The 17,383-nt window shown below is 49.8% G+C and overlaps 1 protein-coding gene across 1 annotated transcript in view; it reads left to right on the top strand.

The window, feature by feature from the left end:
- The first annotated feature begins 8,360 nt into the window (after positions 1 to 8,360).
- The window catches only part of DDX51 (DEAD-box helicase 51), a 51,135-nt gene continuing 42,112 nt past the window's right edge, over positions 8,361 to 17,383 (top strand). Inside the window, exon 1 of the mRNA XM_063913001.1 lies at positions 8,361 to 8,561. Within this exon, the coding sequence (XP_063769071.1) occupies positions 8,497 to 8,561 (65 nt within the window). The 5' untranslated portion in view covers positions 8,361 to 8,496. The remainder of the gene's footprint in view (positions 8,562 to 17,383) is intronic.

A 17,383-nucleotide genomic window follows, 5' to 3' on the forward strand; every position in this document is an offset into this window, starting at 1 on the left:
GGACGCTACTACTACTGGGGGGCATTACGTATAAGGACGCTACTACTACTGTGGGGGGCATTACGTATAAGAACGCTACTACTACTGGGGGGCATTACGTATAAGGACGCTACTACTACTGTGGGGGGCATTCCGTATAAGAACGCTACTACTACTGGGGGGCATTACGTATAAGGACGCTACTACTACTGGCGGGGCATTACGTATAAGGACGCTACTACTACTGTGGGGGGCATTACGTATAAGAACGCTACTACTATTGGGGGGCATTACGTATAAGGACGCTACTACTACTGTGGGGGGCATTACGTATAAGAACGCTACTACTACTGGGAGGGGCATTACATATAAGGACGCTATTACTACAGGGGTGCACTACGTATAAGGACGCTACTACTACTGGGGGTGCACTACGTATAAGGACGCTACTACTACTGTGGGGGGCATTACGTATAAGAACGCTACTACTACTGGGAGGGGCATTACATATAAGGACGCTATTACTACAGGGGTGCACTACGTATAAGGACGCTACTACTACTGGCGGGGCATTATGTATAAGGACGCTACTACTACTGTGGGGGGCATTACGTATAAGAACGCTACTACTACTGGCGGGGCATTACGTATAAGGACGCTACTACTACTGTGGGGGGCATTACGTATAAGAACGCTACTACTATTGGGGGGCATTACGTATAAGGACGCTACTACTACTGTGGGGGGCATTACGTATAAGAACGCTACTACTACTGGGAGGGGCATTACATATAAGGACGCTATTACTACAGGGGTGCACTACGTATAAGGACGCTACTACTACTGGGGGTGCACTACGTATAAGGACGCTACTACTACTGTGGGGGGCATTACGTATAAGAACGCTACTACTACTGGGAGGGGCATTACATATAAGGACGCTATTACTACAGGGGTGCACTACGTATAAGGACGCTACTACTACTGGCGGGGCATTATGTATAGGGACGCTACTACTACTGTGGGGGGCATTACGTATAAGAACGCTACTACTACTGGGGGGCATTACGTATAAGGACGCTACTACTACTGTGGGGGGCATTCCGTATAAGAACGCTACTACTACTGGGGGGCATTACGTATAAGGATGCTACTACTACTGTGGGGGGCATTACGTATAAGGACGCTATTACTACAGGGGTGCACTACGTATAAGGACGCTACTACTACTGGCGGGGCATTACGTATAAGGACGCTACTACTACTGTGGGGGGCATTACGTATAAGAACGCTACTACTACTGGGAGGGGCATTACGTATAAGGACGCTATTACTACAGGGGTGCACTACGTATAAGGACGCTACTACTACTGGCGGGGCATTACGTATAAGGACGCTACTACTACTGTGGGGGGCATTACGTATAAGAACGCTACTACTATTGGGGGGCATTACGTATAAGGACGCTACTACTACTGTGGGGGGCATTACGTATAAGAACGCTACTACTACTGGGAGTGGCATTACATATAAGGACGCTATTACTACAGGGGTGCACTACGTATAAGGACGCTACTACTACTGGCGGGGCATTACGTATAAGGACGCTACTACTACTGTGGGGGGCATTACGTATAAGAACGCTACTACTACTGGGGGGCATTACGTATAAGGACGCTACTACTACTGTGGGGGGCATTACGTATAAGGACGCTACTACTACTGGGGGTGCACTACGTATAAGGACGCTACTACTACTGTGGGGGGCATTACGTATAAGGACGCTACTACTACTGGGGGCATTACGTATAAGAACGCTACTACTACTGGGGGTGCACTACGTATAAGGACGCTACTACTACTGGGTGGCATTTTGTATAAGGATGCTACTATTACTGGGGTGCATTACATATAAGGACGCTACTACTACGGGTGGGGCATTACGTATAAGATTAATAAGATTGTACTACATTGTGGCGTAATTTTAAATGGGGGTACTACTGTGTGGCCATGCCCCTTACTTGTGAGACCACAACCCTTTTCCCGGCGCGCGCTAAAGGAATATTGGAGGGCGCAAATTTATAGTTTGCAGGGGGGCGCCGAACACCCTAGCACCGGCCCTGTATATACATAGCTTTACTTAGTAGTCCAGTTACTTAGTCCAGTGCAGTTTTATTGTTGTTTGTAATAATTTCTGCATTGTACATGTCACTGTGTGTGCCAATAGCTGCTGTGTGGTCTCTATTCCGTGTATCTCACACATATCGCTATCCCTATATTATGTACCCTGAAGGGGGCTAAGTGCATCAGGGTTCTCATATGATATTGGGGGTCATTCCGACCTGATCGCTCGCTGCAGTTTATCGCAGCGCAGCGATCGGGGCGGATCTGCACATGCGCCAGCGCCGCAGTGGACGGCCGAAGGTCGTTGTTTCCTAGGGATCGCCTCTGCCTGATTGACAGGCAGAGGTGGTTGCTGGGTGGGAGGGGGCTGAATGGCGGCGTTAAGCCGCCATTTAGGGGGCGCGGTCTGCCAAACGCAGGTGTGGCCGGACCGTTAGGGCGGGCCGCGGCGGCTGCATGACGTCACACGCAGCCACTGCGACTCAGGCAACGAAGAGGTTCTCCCAGCCAGCCACAGGAGCTGGCCGGGAGTTACTCCTCAAATGCAAAAGCATCGCCGGTGTGCGATGCTTTTGCATTTCTGCCGGTGGGGGGGGGGGGCACTGACATGCGGGGCGGACTAGTCCTGTGCTGGGCGTTCCCCTGCATATCTGAGTGCCTGATCGTAGCTGTGCTAAATTTAGCACAGCTACAATCAACTCGGAATGACCCCCATAGTGTCTCACAGGATATACTATTTTGGTATTTTTCTCTGTGTGTTTCAGTCACCATATACCTCTTAAATTCTCTGTTTGTGCTCTGCTTTGCAGTCACACTATACAGGTTTTTTTTTTGTCAGGTTCCTTGTCTGCTTTCATTGTACTATTACGCCCTAAGGTTACGCTTACAAAAAATGTCTGCTAAACAGGGCGGTAGATCCATGGCTGATCCTGCACCATGCAGTGCTGAAGCCACGGATAGCTCGGAGGCAAACATTGAAGCTGAGGGTTCACGTACCGGGGGCTCTATACCCCTCAGTCAGTCTGCAGCACCGGGGGCACACCAAGACCCACCTTGGCCTGCCTTTTCTAATTTACTGACTACGCTAGTAACTAGACTTGCACCTCCTGTGGGACCTCCTGTGCCATTACAGCCACATATTGTCCCTGCAGTTAATCAGCCATGGGCAGATAATCTGTCCACTCAGTTACAGCAATTAAATCAGTCTTTGGCTAAACAAAAACCTAACAATCGCCCGCCTAGGACCAAGGGGTCCTCTAAGCGGGCCATTACCTCCTCATAATCCACACGTTTCGGATACTTCAGCCAATGAAGATGGCGCATATACTGACCCCTCAGACACTGATGCAGATGCCTCTGATGGGGAATCTATTACACAGGTAGATGTTTCTGTCCTCTTGGAGGCTATCAGACTGATTCTTCAAATTAATGATGAGGCAGAACCTCCAGATACATCTAAGAAACCTGATAAGTTCAAGCATCAGAAGGTTACTTAATTAGTTTTACCCCATTCTGACCATTTGGTTGACATACATCAGGAATCCTGGGAGTATCCAGGAAAGAAATTATCCCTGTCTAAGAAGATGCTAGCTCGTTATCCCCTCGCTGCAGAGTTAAGTAAAATTTTGGAAACACCGCCGCTGGTGGACTCACAAGTCGCGCGTCTGGTGGTGTCATCTGCTCTGCCTGTCACTACCGTCACCTCCCAGAAGGAACCGACGGACAAGCGTGTGGAGGGTTGCTTTTAGTCTTTTTACACTCTTGCAGGAGCTGTGCATAGGCCCATTATTGCGGCTTCTTGGGCTGCAAAAGCTATTGAAGCCTGGGTTCAGGAAGTTGAAGCGGAACTACCGTCTGATTTTCCTGATAATGCTAGACAGTGTCTTTCATATATTATTACAGCCTCTTATTATATTCAGGAGGCGGCATCTGATGCTGGTGTCCTGGTGGCCAAAGTGTCTACTATGTCCATCCTGGCTTGCCGGATTCTCTGGTTGCGGTCCTGGTCTGTAGATCTGAACTCTAAGAAGACCTTGGAGGTGATCCCCTTTAAGGGAAACATCCTTTTTGGGGAAGATCTCAACAAGATTGTTGCTGACTTAGCATCCGCTAAGACTGCCTTTTTGCCTAGTACTAATCCTTCGTTCCGAAGGCTAAAAGTACTTTCTTTCGCTCCTTTCAACCTCCAAGTAAAGCAAAGGGTCAGGCGTACCCGAAACAGGCTCGCAATTCTAAATCCACTAAGCCCAAACCTAAATGTTCCTGGGCTGCCCGTCAGCCAGCTTCCAAAATAGATAAGCCTGCTGCATGATGGAGCGGGACTCCTCCTGGGAAACCCCAGGGTGGGAGGCCAACTTCTGCGGTTTGCTCAGGTATGGTTACAGACCACTTGAGACGCCTGGGTAAAGGAAATCATCACTCACGGATACGCCATCTCTTTCAAGAAACGTCCTCCTCGACAGTTTTGCTCAACAAACATCCCTTCGGATCCGGTAAAAGCAAAAACTCCATCTGGTGGTACAATCCCTCCTGGACACAGGGGTGATAGTGCTGGTGCCTCTGACTCAGAGAGGCAGGGGGTACTATTCAACGCTGTTCCTAGTTCCGAAACCGAATGGAACCTCACGGCCCATTCTCAACCTCAAGTCTTTGAATATATTTGTGAAGGTTTCCATATTCCGTATGGAAACTCTTCACTTTATTGTTCTGGCCTTGGATCCCATGGACTATATGGTATCCCTGGACATACAGGATGCTTACCTGCATATACCTATTGCCATATCGCATCAGCAATACCTGTGGTTTGCTATTGGCAACCTACATTTTCAATTCCAGGCCTTACCTTTTGGTCTGACCGTGGCTCCGAGAATCTTCACCAAGGTCATGACGGCTATGCTCTGCCATCAGGGTATCAGGATCCTGCCTTATCTGGACAAATTATTGATCCTGGCGAACTCTCCAGAGGTTCTCCTCCATCATCTGGAACTGACGGTCCAATTCCTGCAAGCCCACGGGTGGCTCATCAACTGGAAGAAATCCTCACTGGTCCCTGCTCAGAGCATGGTGCACCTGGGGGCATTATTGGACACCCACAACCTACGATTGTTCTTGTCTCCAGAGAAAGATGTGAAGCTTCATGACAAGATAAGATGCTTCCTATCTCGCCCACGTGTGTTGATACACTCGGCAATGCAAGTACTAGGCCTCATGGTGTCGGCTTTCGATATGGTGGACTACGCTCAATTTCATTCCCGCCCTCTGCAGAGGTTAATCCTTTTCAAATGGGATGGCCTGCCTCACCGGATCAGGACTCAAATGATCTCCTTAACTCCGGAGGTTCGCCTGTCACTGACCTGGTGGCTACAGGACCAGCAACTGAGCAGGGGTCGTCCCTTCTGGGTCTCCAACTGCGTCCTTCTAACGACGGATGCCAGTCTGCGGGGTTGGGGCGCGGTGTTCGAGCAACACTCTCTTCAGGGTCAATGGACCAGGGAGGAATCTCTCCTCCCGATAAACATTCTAGAGTTGCGGGCAGTGTTCAATGCTTTGAAACTGGCCCTGCCTCTGGTACAGAACAGGTTTGTTCAAGTACAGTCAGACGCCACAACAGTGGCGTACATAAATCATCAAGGCGGCACTCGAAGCCGCATGGCAATGATGGAAGTGTCAAAGATTCTTCTATGGGTGGAACGCCATCTGCCAGCCATATCGGCAGTGTTCATTCCGGGGGTCATCAACTGGGAAACGGACTTCCTCAGTCTTCAGGACGTACACGCCGGAGAGTGGAGCCTTCATCTAGAAGTATTTCAACTCCTAGTGGACAAGTGGGGCCTACCAGATGTAGACCTGATGGCATCTCGACACAATCACAAGGTTCTAGTCTTCGGAGCAATGACAAGGGAATCCTCATGCAGCGTTCGTGGATGCCCTGGCAATTCCATGGAACTTTCGGCTGCCATATGTGTTTCCTCCAGTGTCACTCCTGCCCAGGGTAATTCGGAAGTTCAAGTAAGAAGGAGGATTACTACTTCTAATTGCTCTAGCGTTGCCCAGACGGCATTGGTTCTCAGACCTGCAGGGTCTTTCGATAGAGTGTCCTCAACGCCCAGACCTCCTCGTTCAGGGCCCTTGCGTCTACCAGGATCTGGCCTGATTGGCTTTGACAGCGTGGCTCTTGAAGCTTCAGTTCTGAGGGCCAAGGGATTTTCTGAGGCGGTCATTCAAACTATGTTGAAAGCCAGTAAACCGGCTTCGGCTCGGATTTATTATAGGGTCTGGAATTCTTACTTCACCTGGTGTGCAGCTAAGAATTATGATGCGTACAAGTTCAGTACTGCCAAACTTTCTGCTTTTCTGCAATAGGTCCTGGACTTAGGCCTTCGTCTGGCCTCCCTCAAGGTTCATATTTCGGTCTTGTCGGTGTGGTTTCAGAGAAAAATTGCGACTCTGCCTGACGTTCATACTTTCACTCAGGGTGTTTTACGGATTCAACCTCCCTATGTTCCTCCTGTGGCTCCTTGGGATTTGTCGGTTGTTCTGGATGCCCTACAAGAGTCTCCATTTGAACCTCTTGAGTCTGTGGACCTTAAGTGGCTTACTCTTAAGGTCTTGTTTTTGCTGGCTATTGCCTCTGCTAGACGGGTTTCAGATTTGGGTGCCTTGTCCTGTCGGTCACCCTTTCTGATTTTTCACCGTGACCGTGCGGTTCTTAGAACTCGCCCTGGTTATCTGCCTAAGGTGGTGTTATCTTTCCACCTTAACCAAGAGCTTGTGGTTACGGCCTTTACCTCTCCTGGTTTGTCCTCCAAAGAGCGGTCTTTGAATGTGGTATGGGCTCTCCGTATTTATGTGAAGAGAACAGCTTTGCTTAGATCTGATTCTCTCTTTGTTCTTTTTTGGTTTTCACAAACGTGTCTGGCCTGCTAATAAGCAGACTTTGGCCAGATGGATTAGAATGGTGATTGCACATGCTTATGTACAGGCTGGACTTCAAAGCCCATTCTACTCGGTCTGTTGGACCTTCTTCGGCAGCCCGCCGTGGTGCGACCCTTGAACAATTGTGCAAGGCAGCTACGTGGTTCTCAGTGAACACGTTCATAAGGTTCTATGCCTTCGATACTTCCGCCTCCCAGGTTGCCTCCTTTGGACGCTGGGTTCTTGTGCCCGCTACAGTGCATCCCCTCCCATGAGGAACTGCTTTAGGACATCTCCGATGTAATTCCCTGTGGAATCACAGTGTACCCCGCTGCAGAAAAGGAGATTTATGGTAAGAACTTACCTTTGTTAAATCTCTTTCTGCGAGGTACACTGGATTCCACAGGGCGCCCACCCTGACGCACTTAGCTTCTTTGGGTTTGTATGGCTTTAGCCACTGGTACCTTCTCCTGTTGTAAGAATGTAGTTGTATGTGGCTACTAACTGTTGTCGTCTCTCTTACCTGCTATTGCATTGTACTGGTTAACAAAACTGAGCTCCAGTGCCTGGAGATGGGGATATAGAGGAGGCGGCGCTATGCATCCTGGGAAGTCCAAGCTTTTAGCCTGTTGGTGCCTCGGATCAAGATCCAACTCTACACCCTGATGTAATTCCCTGTGCAATCCAGTGTACCTCACAGAAAGAGATTTAACAAAGGTAAGTTCTTACCATAAATCTCCTTTTTTGTGCACATACTTCATATGTGCTCAAAAGACCATCATCCCATGAAAATAATAAAGGTATAGCCATTTTCATACTTAAAACATATAGTAAACAGTCCCAGGTGAACATAACTGCTCTCAAAACGCCATCATCCCAGGTACATTTAAATTGATTTTTATACAATTTATAATACACAATTTATTACCAAAGTCTAATATTAAACCCTAAGCAATGTTATATATGTACATATTAGATATACCCTGCTATTATATTAGTTACCAGCCCATCAAAATGACAGTACTGTCAGCGTCGGCAGCTGTGCGCATCCCAAACGGAGCAAAACTTGAATTGCTCAGTCGTCCACCATCTAGTGGCCACCAGCTTGCAAAGCACTTGAATTGCCAGCATAGAGGTGAGGCGTAGCATTAGCCTTTTATTATACAGGATATTATAAATTGGACAATGCACTTTTTACTGCAAACTACATGGATAATATAAGTTACTTAGAGGGTCTGACAAACCTTGTTTAACTGATGTTTTTTTTTTTTTTTTGTTAAACTTGAAATGCTGACAATAATACTGACATCCAGTGTCTTGGAGGTGAACTGCAGGCTGTGATCATCCTATAGCACAACCCTTTTTTTTTCTCAACACGTTTGTGGCTGATTTTTTTAGCTCGGACTGAACAGAAGCCGCCGATTCCCTTTCCTCCCACGGGTTTGTCAGCTGCTGCGAGTCCCGGGTTATGGGACCGTCATGTCCATGAAGCAGACCGGTGATACATGGAAGCCCGGCGGGGCCAGCGGAGGAGAAATGAGCAGGTAGGTGATCTCTCGGGGGTTCACATGAGCAAGACATAGCGGGCCCAGCGGTAGTCGGGGCGGGCGGCTAACTCGGCTACATAATGCATCCCGTGTGTGCAGCCTGCCTGCCGCTGTGTGTGTGTGTAAGGCAAACCGCAGTGCCGGGGTGCTTGGGCCCGTGGGTGAGCCGCTGCCTCCGTCCACATGGAAGCGTGGTGACGCATGGAGGTGCCCGGCTGCCATCCCCGCATCACGAGCAGGCTGGCTGGGGGGGGTATTACTGGTGCGTAGGGATCGCAATGCCCTGCACTAAGTGCATGTGTTGCGCAGGCGGAGCAGGGGTTACTTGCAGCGCTCTCTAATGGCAGGCACGGGGGCTCTTAATTAACAATTGATAAAACTCGTTGCGTATGATAAATGGTGCTCCAGCCAATCATAGCCTAACTGTCATGTGTTTGAAAATTAACAGTTATGAGTTGATTGGCTGGGGCACCATTTATCATATGCAACAAGTTTTATCACTTGTTAATAAATAGGCCCCATGATATGTTGTGCCGCTTCCTGCCACCCTCCGCTGTCTCAATGCTATCCCTTGCAGGAGAATGAAGCCATGTGCATAGGACACAGTGTTAATGGGTATCCCGGGTCAATGCAACCCAGCACCCGTTTACTGCATAGGAAGAGGCGGAACATGGAGATCATCTCCAAGGGGTGTAAGGCTATGTGCACACTAGGACGACAACACAAATGATGCAATGTCATCAGCATTTGCCGATGCCCGTAGCGACGAATGACGGCAGGGGAGGAGCAGGGCCATGCTGCCGAATGCTGGCAGGTCTGACGGGGGATGTTGTGAGTGCGCATCGTCAGTGACATAGTGCATACACACTGGACAATACCGAATCGGGCACATCGTACACAATATCGTATGGTGTGTACGCACCTTAAGTGACATTAGTGTTATCTCAACAGGAGGTGTATTGTTTTACTGTAATATATTTTCTCTGACGTCCTAGTGGATGCTGGGAACTCCGTAAGGACCATGGGGAATAGCGGCTCCGCAGGAGACTGGGCACAAAAGTAAAGCTTTAGGACTACCTGGTGTGCACTGGCTCCTCCCCCCATGACCCTCCTCCAAGCCTCAGTTAGATTTTTGTGCCCGGCCGAGAAGGGTGCCCACTAGGGGCTCTCCTGAGCTTCTTAGTGAAAGTTTAGTTTTAGGTTTTTTATTTTCAGTGAGACCTGCTGGCAACAGGCTCACTGCATCGAGGGACTAAGGGGAGAAGAAGCGAACCTGCCTGCTTGCAGCCAGCTTGGGCTTCTTAGGCTACTGGACACCATTAGCTCCAGAGGGACCGAACACAGGCCCAGCCTCGGAGCTCGGTCCCAGAGCCGCGCCGCCGGCCCCCTTACAGAGCCAGAAGCAAGAAGAGGTCCGGAAAAATCGGCGGAAGAAGACATCAGTCTTCAACAAGGTAGTGCACAGCACTGCAGCTGTGCGCCATTGTTACTCAGGCACACTTCGGTCACTGAGGGTGCAGGGCGCTAGGGGGGGGCGCCCTGAGCAGCAATGTAAACACCTTGGCTGGCATAAATACACCACATATAACCCCCAGGGCTATATGGATGTATTTTAACCCCTGCCAGAACTCACCAAAAAGCGGGAGAAAAGGCCGCAGAGAAGGGGGCGGAGCCTATCTCCTCAGCACACGGGCGCCATTTTCCATCACAGCTCCGCTGGAAGGACGTCTCCCTGACTCTCCCCTGCAGTCCTGCACTACAGAAAAGGGTAAAAAAGAGAGGGGGGCACTAATTTGGCGCAGTTTTAATACTAACAGCAGCTATAAAGGGAAAAGCACATTTTATAGTGGTATTCCTGTCTATATATAGCGCTCTGGTGTGTGCTGGCATACTCTCCCTCTGTCTCCCCAAAGGGCTAGTGGGGTCCTGTCCTCTATCAGAGCATTCCCTGTGTGTGTGCGGTGTGTCGGTACGATTGTGTCGACATGTTTGAGGAGGAAAATGAGATGGAGGCGGAGCAATTGCCTATTATAGAGTTGTCACCCCCTAGGGAGTCGACACCTGAGTGGATGAGCTTATGGAAGGAATTGCGTGACAGTGTCAGCTCTTTACGACAGACAGTTAACGACATGAGACAGCCGGCTACTCAGCTTGTGCCTGTCCAGGGGTCTCAAACGCCATCAGGGGCTTTAAAACGCCCGTTACCTCAAATGGCAGACACAGACACGGATACTGACTCCAGTGTCGATGATGAGGAGACGAACGTGACTTCCACTAGGGCCACACGTTACATGATTGAAGCAATGAAAAATGTATTGCATATCTCTGATAATACAAGTACCACTAAAAAGGGTATTATGTTTGGTGAGAAAAAACTGCCTGTAGTTTTTCCTGTATCCGAGGAATTAAATGAAGTGTGTGATGAGGCGTGGGTTTCCCCCGATAAAAAACTGATAATTCCTAAAAGGTTATTGGCATCGTACCCTTTCCCGCCAGAGGATAGGGCACGTTGGGAAACACCCCCTAGGGTGGATAAAGCGCTCACACGCTTGTCTAAACAGGTAGCACTACCCTCTCCTGATACGGCCGCCCTAAAGGAACCTGCCGATAGAAAGCTGGAGAATATCCTAAAATGTATATACACTCACACGGGTGTTATACTGCGACCAGCAATCGCCTCAGCCTGGATGTGCAGTGCGGGCCTGGCGTGGTCGGATTCCCTGACTGAAAATATTGATACCCTAGATAGGGACAGTATATTACTGACTATAGAGCATTTGAAGGATGCATTTCTATATATGCGTGATGCACAGAGGGATATTTGCCGACTGGCATCAAGAGTTAGCGCGCTGTCCATTTCTGCAAGAAGAGGTTTATGGACGCGGCAGTGGTCAGGTGATGCGGATTCTAAAAGGCACATGGAAGTATTGCCTTATAAGGGGGAGGAGTAATTTGGGGTAGGTCTATCAGACCTGGTAGCCACGGCAACTGCTGGAAAATCCACATTTTTACCCCAGGTAGCTTCTCAACCTAAGAAGACGCCGTATTATCAGGCGCAGTCCTTTCGGCCCCATAAGGGCAAGCGGGCAAAAGGCGCCTCATTTCTGCCCCGTGGCAGAGGGAGAGGAAAAAGGCTGCAACAAACAGCCAGTTCCCAGGAACAAAAGCCCTCTCCCGCCTCCGCAAAGTCCTCCAGCATGACGCTGGGGCTTTACAAGCGGACTCAGGCACGGTGGGGGCCCGTCTCAAGAAGTTCAGTGCGCAGTGGGCCCACTCGCAAGTGGACCCCTGGATCCTTCAGGTGGTATCTCAGGGGTACAAATTGGAATTCGAGACGTCTCCCCCTCGCCGTTTTCTAAAGTCTGCTTTACCGACGTCTCCCTCAGACAGGGAGGCAGTATTGGAAGCCATTCACAAGCTGTATTCCCAGCAGGTGATTATCAAGGTACCCCTCCTACAACAGGGAAAGGGGTACTATTCCACACTATTTGTGGTAGCGAAGCCGGACGGCTCGGTGAGACCAATTTTAAACCTAAAATCCTTGAACACTTACATACAAAGGTTCAAATTCAAGATGGAGTCACTCAGAGCAGTGATTGCAAACCTGGAAGAAGGGGACTATATGGTGTCTCTGGACATCAAAGATGCTTACCTACATGTCCCAATTTACCCTTCTCACCAAGGGTACCTCAGGTTTGTGGTACAGAACTGTCACTATCAGTTTCAGACGCTGCCGTTTGGATTGTCCACGGCACCCCGGGTCTTTACCAAGGTAATGGCCGAAATGATGATACTCCTTCGAAGGAAGGGAGTTTTAGTTATCCCTTACTTGGACGATCTCCTGATAAGGGCAAGATCCAGGGAACAGTTGGAAGTCGGGGTAGCACTATCTCAGATAGTGCTGCGCCAGCACGGTTGGATTCTCAATATTCCAAAATCGCAGCTGATCCCGACGACACGACTTCTATTCCTAGGGATGATCCTGGACACAGTCCAGAAAAAGGTGTTTCTCCCGGAGGAGAAAGCCAGGGAGTTATCCGAACTAGTCAGAAATCTCCTAAAACCAGGCCAAGTCTCAGTGCATCAATGCACAAGGGTCCTGGGAAAGATGGTGGCTTCTTACGAAGCAATCCCATTCGGCAGATTCCACGCAAGAACCTTCCAGTGGGATCTGCTAGACAAATGGTCCGGGTCGCATCTTCAGATGCATCAGCGGATAATCTTGTCACCAAGGACAAGGGTGTCTCTCCTGTGGTGGTTGCAGAGTGCTCATCTTCTAGAGGGCCGCAGATTCGGCATTCAGGACTGGGTCCTGGTGACCACGGATGCCAGCCTGAGAGGCTGGGGAGCAGTCACACAGGGAAGAAATTTCCAGGGCTTGTGGTCAAGCCTGGAGACATCACTTCACATAAATATCCTGGAGCTAAGGGCCATCTACAATGCTCTAAGCCTAGCAAGACCTCTGCTTCAAGGTCAGCCGGTGCTGATCCAGTCAGACAACATCACGGCAGTCGCCCACGTAAACAGACAGGGCGGCACAAGAAGCAGGAGGGCAATGGCAGAAGCTGCAAGGATTCTTCGCTGGGCGGAAAATCATGTGATAGCACTGTCAGCAGTGTTCATTCCGGGAGTGGACAACTGGGAAGCAGACTTCCTCAGCAGGCATGACCTCCACCCGGGAGAGTGGGGACTTCACCCAGAAGTCTTCCACATGATTGTGAACCATTGGGAAAAACCAAAGGTGGACATGATGGCGTCCCGCCTCAACAAAAAACTAGACGGGTATTGCGCCAGGTCAAGGGACCCTCAGGCAATAGCTGTGGACGCTCTGGTAACACCGTGGGTGTACCAGTCAGTGTATGTGTTCCCTCCTCTGCCTCTCATACCCAAGGTACTGAGAATCATAAGAAGGAGAGGAGTAAGGACTATACTCGTGGCTCCGGATTGGCCAAGAAGGATTTGGTACCCGGAACTTCAAGAGATGCTCACAGAGGACCCGTGGCCTCTACCTCTAAGAAGGGACCTGCTCCAGCAGGGACCCTGTCTGTTCCAAGACTTACCGCGGCTGCGTTTGACGGCATGGCGGTTGAACGCCGGATCCTGAAGGAAAAAGGCATTCCGGATGAAGTCATCCCTACCCTGATCAAAGCCAGGAAGGATGTAACCGTACAGCATTATCACCGTATTTGGCGTAAATATGTTGCGTGGTGCGAGGCCAGGAAGGCCCCTACAGAGGAATTTCAACTGGGTCGTTTCCTGCATTTCCTGCAAACAGGACTGTCTATGGGCCTAAAATTAGGGTCCATTAAGGTTCAAATTTCGGCCCTGTCGATTTTCTTCCAGAAAGAACTAGCTTCAGTTCCTGCAGTTCAGACGTTTGTCAAGGGGGTACTGCATATACAGCCTCCTTTTGTGCCTCCAGTGGCACCTTGGGATCTCAATGTAGTTTTGGGGTTCCTAAAATCACATTGGTTTGAACCACTCACCACTGTGGACTTAAAATATCTCACATGGAAAGTGGTAATGCTGTTGGCCCTGGCTTCAGCCAGGCGTGTCTCAGAATTGGCGGCTTTATCCTATAAAAGCCCTTACCTAATTTTTCATACGGACAGGGCAGAATTGAGGACTCGTCCTCAATTTCTCCCTAAGGTGGTTTCAGCGTTTCACTTGAACCAGCCTATTGTGGTACCTGCGGCTACTAGGGACTTGGAGGACTCCAAGTTGCTGGACGTAGTCAGGGCCCTGAAAATATGTTTCCAGGACGGCTGGAGTCAGAAAATCTGACTCGCTGTTTATCCTGTATGCACCCAACAAGCTGGGTGCTCCTGCTTCTAAGCAGACTATTGCTCGTTGGATTTGTAGTACAATTCAGCTTGCACATTCTGTGGCAGGCCTGCCACAGCCAAAATCTGTAAAAGCCCATTCCACAAGGAAGGTGGGCTCATCTTGGGCGGCTGCATGTCCTCGTGTCCTATTGCTTTTCTCCAAATGAAGAAAAGCAATAGGACACGAGGACATGCACTGAGACTGGAGGGGGGGAGGTTCAGGGGAAATTTGCGGAAAAATTATTTCACAGAAAGGGTAGTGGACAAGTGGAATAGCCTCCCATCAGAGGTGGTAGAGGCTAAGACAGTAGAGCAATTTAAACATGCATGGGATAGACATAAGGATATCCTTACAAAGAAATAAGGATCAAATAAGGTTAGTGTTAAAAAATAATATAAAAAAAAAATAAAAAAATAAGGGGCAGACTAGATGGGCCAAGTGGTTCTTATCTGCCGACAAATTCTATGTTTCTATGTCTCGGCTTTACAACTTTGCCGAGCAGCTACTTGGTCAGGGGCAAACACGTTTGCTAAATTCTACAAATTTGATACCCTGGCTGAGGAGGACCTGGAGTTCTCTCATTCGGTGCTGCAGAGTCATCCGCACTCTCCCGCCCGTTTGGGAGCTTTGGTATAATCCCCATGGTCCTTACGGAGTTCCCAGCATCCACTAGGACGTCAGAGAAAATAAGAATTTACTTACCGATAATTCTATTTCTCGTAGCCCATCCCAAGTGCGGATTGTCTGCAATACTTGTACATAGTTATTGTTACAAAAATCGGGTTATTATTGTTGTGAGCCATCTTTTCAGAGGCTCCTCTGTTATCATGCTGTTAACTGGGTTCAGATCACAGGTTGTACGGTGTGATTGGTGTGGCTGGTATGAGTCTTACCCGGGATTCAAAATCCTTCCTTATTGTGTACGCTCGTCCGGGCACAGTATCCTAACTGAGGCTTGGAGGAGGGTCATGGGGGGAGGAGCCAGTGCACACCAGGTAGTCCTAAAGCTTTACTTTTGTGCCCAGTCTCCTGCGGAGCCGCTATTCCCCATGGTCCTTACGGGGTTCCCAGCATCCACTACGGACTACGAGAAATAGAATTATCGGTAAGTAAATTCTTATTTTAAACACTATAGGGGGTATCCAATTGCAGGCGATCCATTTTCGGCAGGTGAAAAACAGCCGAGTATCGCTGTTTCTTTTTCATCCACTAGGGGTCACTGGAGTACTCTTGGGATATGGACGGGCTTCCGTAGGAACACAGCACTGAATATTTAAATTTAGTAACACTCCACCCCTCCATATCCCTGAGCACTTACTCAGTGTTTTTTCTGTGCTGAACGTGGCAACACATGCTTAGCTGAAGTCACGGTTTTGTTGAAGAAACTTTTATTTATTTTTATTTTTATTTTTTCTACTGTTTGACCACATCCCTGTCCCCCTTCCAAAAGGCAGGGTCAGGGATAGTGCAGCTGCTGATTGCAGCACGGGCGTGTCGGGCCTCTCTGAAAGAGCTCCCTCACAGCCCTCACATCCTCCTGCACTGGCTGGCCGGCGCTTACTGAAAAGCCCCGTCGGAGCCTCCGCACGTCTGCAGGAGTGAGGTATGTGAAACGGGGCGGTCAGCTCCCGCTGCCGCCCCGACGTGTGGAGACATAGTGCTGGGTGACGGCAAGGAGCGGCTCTCCCCTCTCAGCCTCCGGCATCTTCCCGCTCAGGCGCCCGCCCATTCCACCCCGCTCAGGCGGCCGCACGTTCGTCCACAGACCTCCGTGCAGGCACCGCGGCTCTCTCCACTCAGGCGCCCGCACGTTCGTCACAGACCTCCGTGCAGGCGCAGCGGCTCTCCCCTCTCAGGCGCCCGCACGTTCGGCCACAGACCTCCGTGCAGGCGCAGCGGCTCTATCCACTCAGGCGCCCACACGTTCGGCCACAGACCTCCGTGCAGGCGCCGCGGCTCTCCCCGCTCAGGTACCCGCCCGTTAGGCCACAGCCTCCGGCCAGGCACCTCGGAACAGCAGCGCTACCTTGGTAGCTGACACGCTATATATAGGAGCCCACCGCTGGGACACACGTAGCGCTCTACGATACCCGCTGGGGGCCCACACGCTGCGCTGCCGCTGTAATAAGATAAACAGCCATTACAGGGGGGACATATCAGTGAAATACTGCAGCAGCAGAGGGATTGTTACAGTATAATCAGTGAATGCACTGTGATTATGTGTATAAGTATAGCAGGGCAGCCATTTTTAACAGCTTCCTGTGTCTTCCTCTGTGATTCCAGAACGTTCCTGTCCTACATCTCTTCTCCACCGGAGGCGCAGGGGTGTTCGTGGGAATTTGGGATCAAATTTCATAGTACTGGCCACGTGTATTGCACTGGGCCAGATATATATACAGAGCCACCTTATTGCTATTTTACTGAGTCGTGCAGGTGTCTGTGTTTTGTGTATTGTATTGTCTGTCGCCATAATGAGTAAGGCACCAGCAAAAACTAAAAAGCATATTTGCAAAGTATGTGGCAGTGTGTTACCGGTTGGATCTACCACATGTAACGTATGTTTTGTGGATTCCGTTCAGAATACCATTTCTGCTCCGGTTTTGCAACCAATTTCATCACCGGACCCTCCGTGGGGTATGTTAGTAAATGTACTGGAGAAATTTCAGACTGAAATGACCGCTGCTCGTCTGGAGCGAGAAACGCTAAGATCTGAGTCTAGGGTGAGACCGCCAGAACTACCGGAGGCGTCTCAGCCTTGCGTAGGGTCCAAATCCATTTTGGGCAAACGGGATAATTTTCATATGTCTTATGATTTTCCAGTGTCTGCTATGTTGCAGTCTGACGATTCCATCCCAGACCTCACGGAACACGATGAGGGGGAGGAGGGCGAAGTGGAGTCAGACGGCGAGGATATTAACAGTTCCGGCATTGATGATCTCATCAGAGCGGTACGGCAGTCGCTAAGGTTTCCTGAAGCTGAGCAGCCTCTCACC

This window comes from Pseudophryne corroboree, chromosome 1 (assembly GCF_028390025.1).
Source record: "Pseudophryne corroboree isolate aPseCor3 chromosome 1, aPseCor3.hap2, whole genome shotgun sequence".
In the NCBI taxonomy this organism is placed as follows: domain Eukaryota; kingdom Metazoa; phylum Chordata; class Amphibia; order Anura; family Myobatrachidae; genus Pseudophryne; species Pseudophryne corroboree.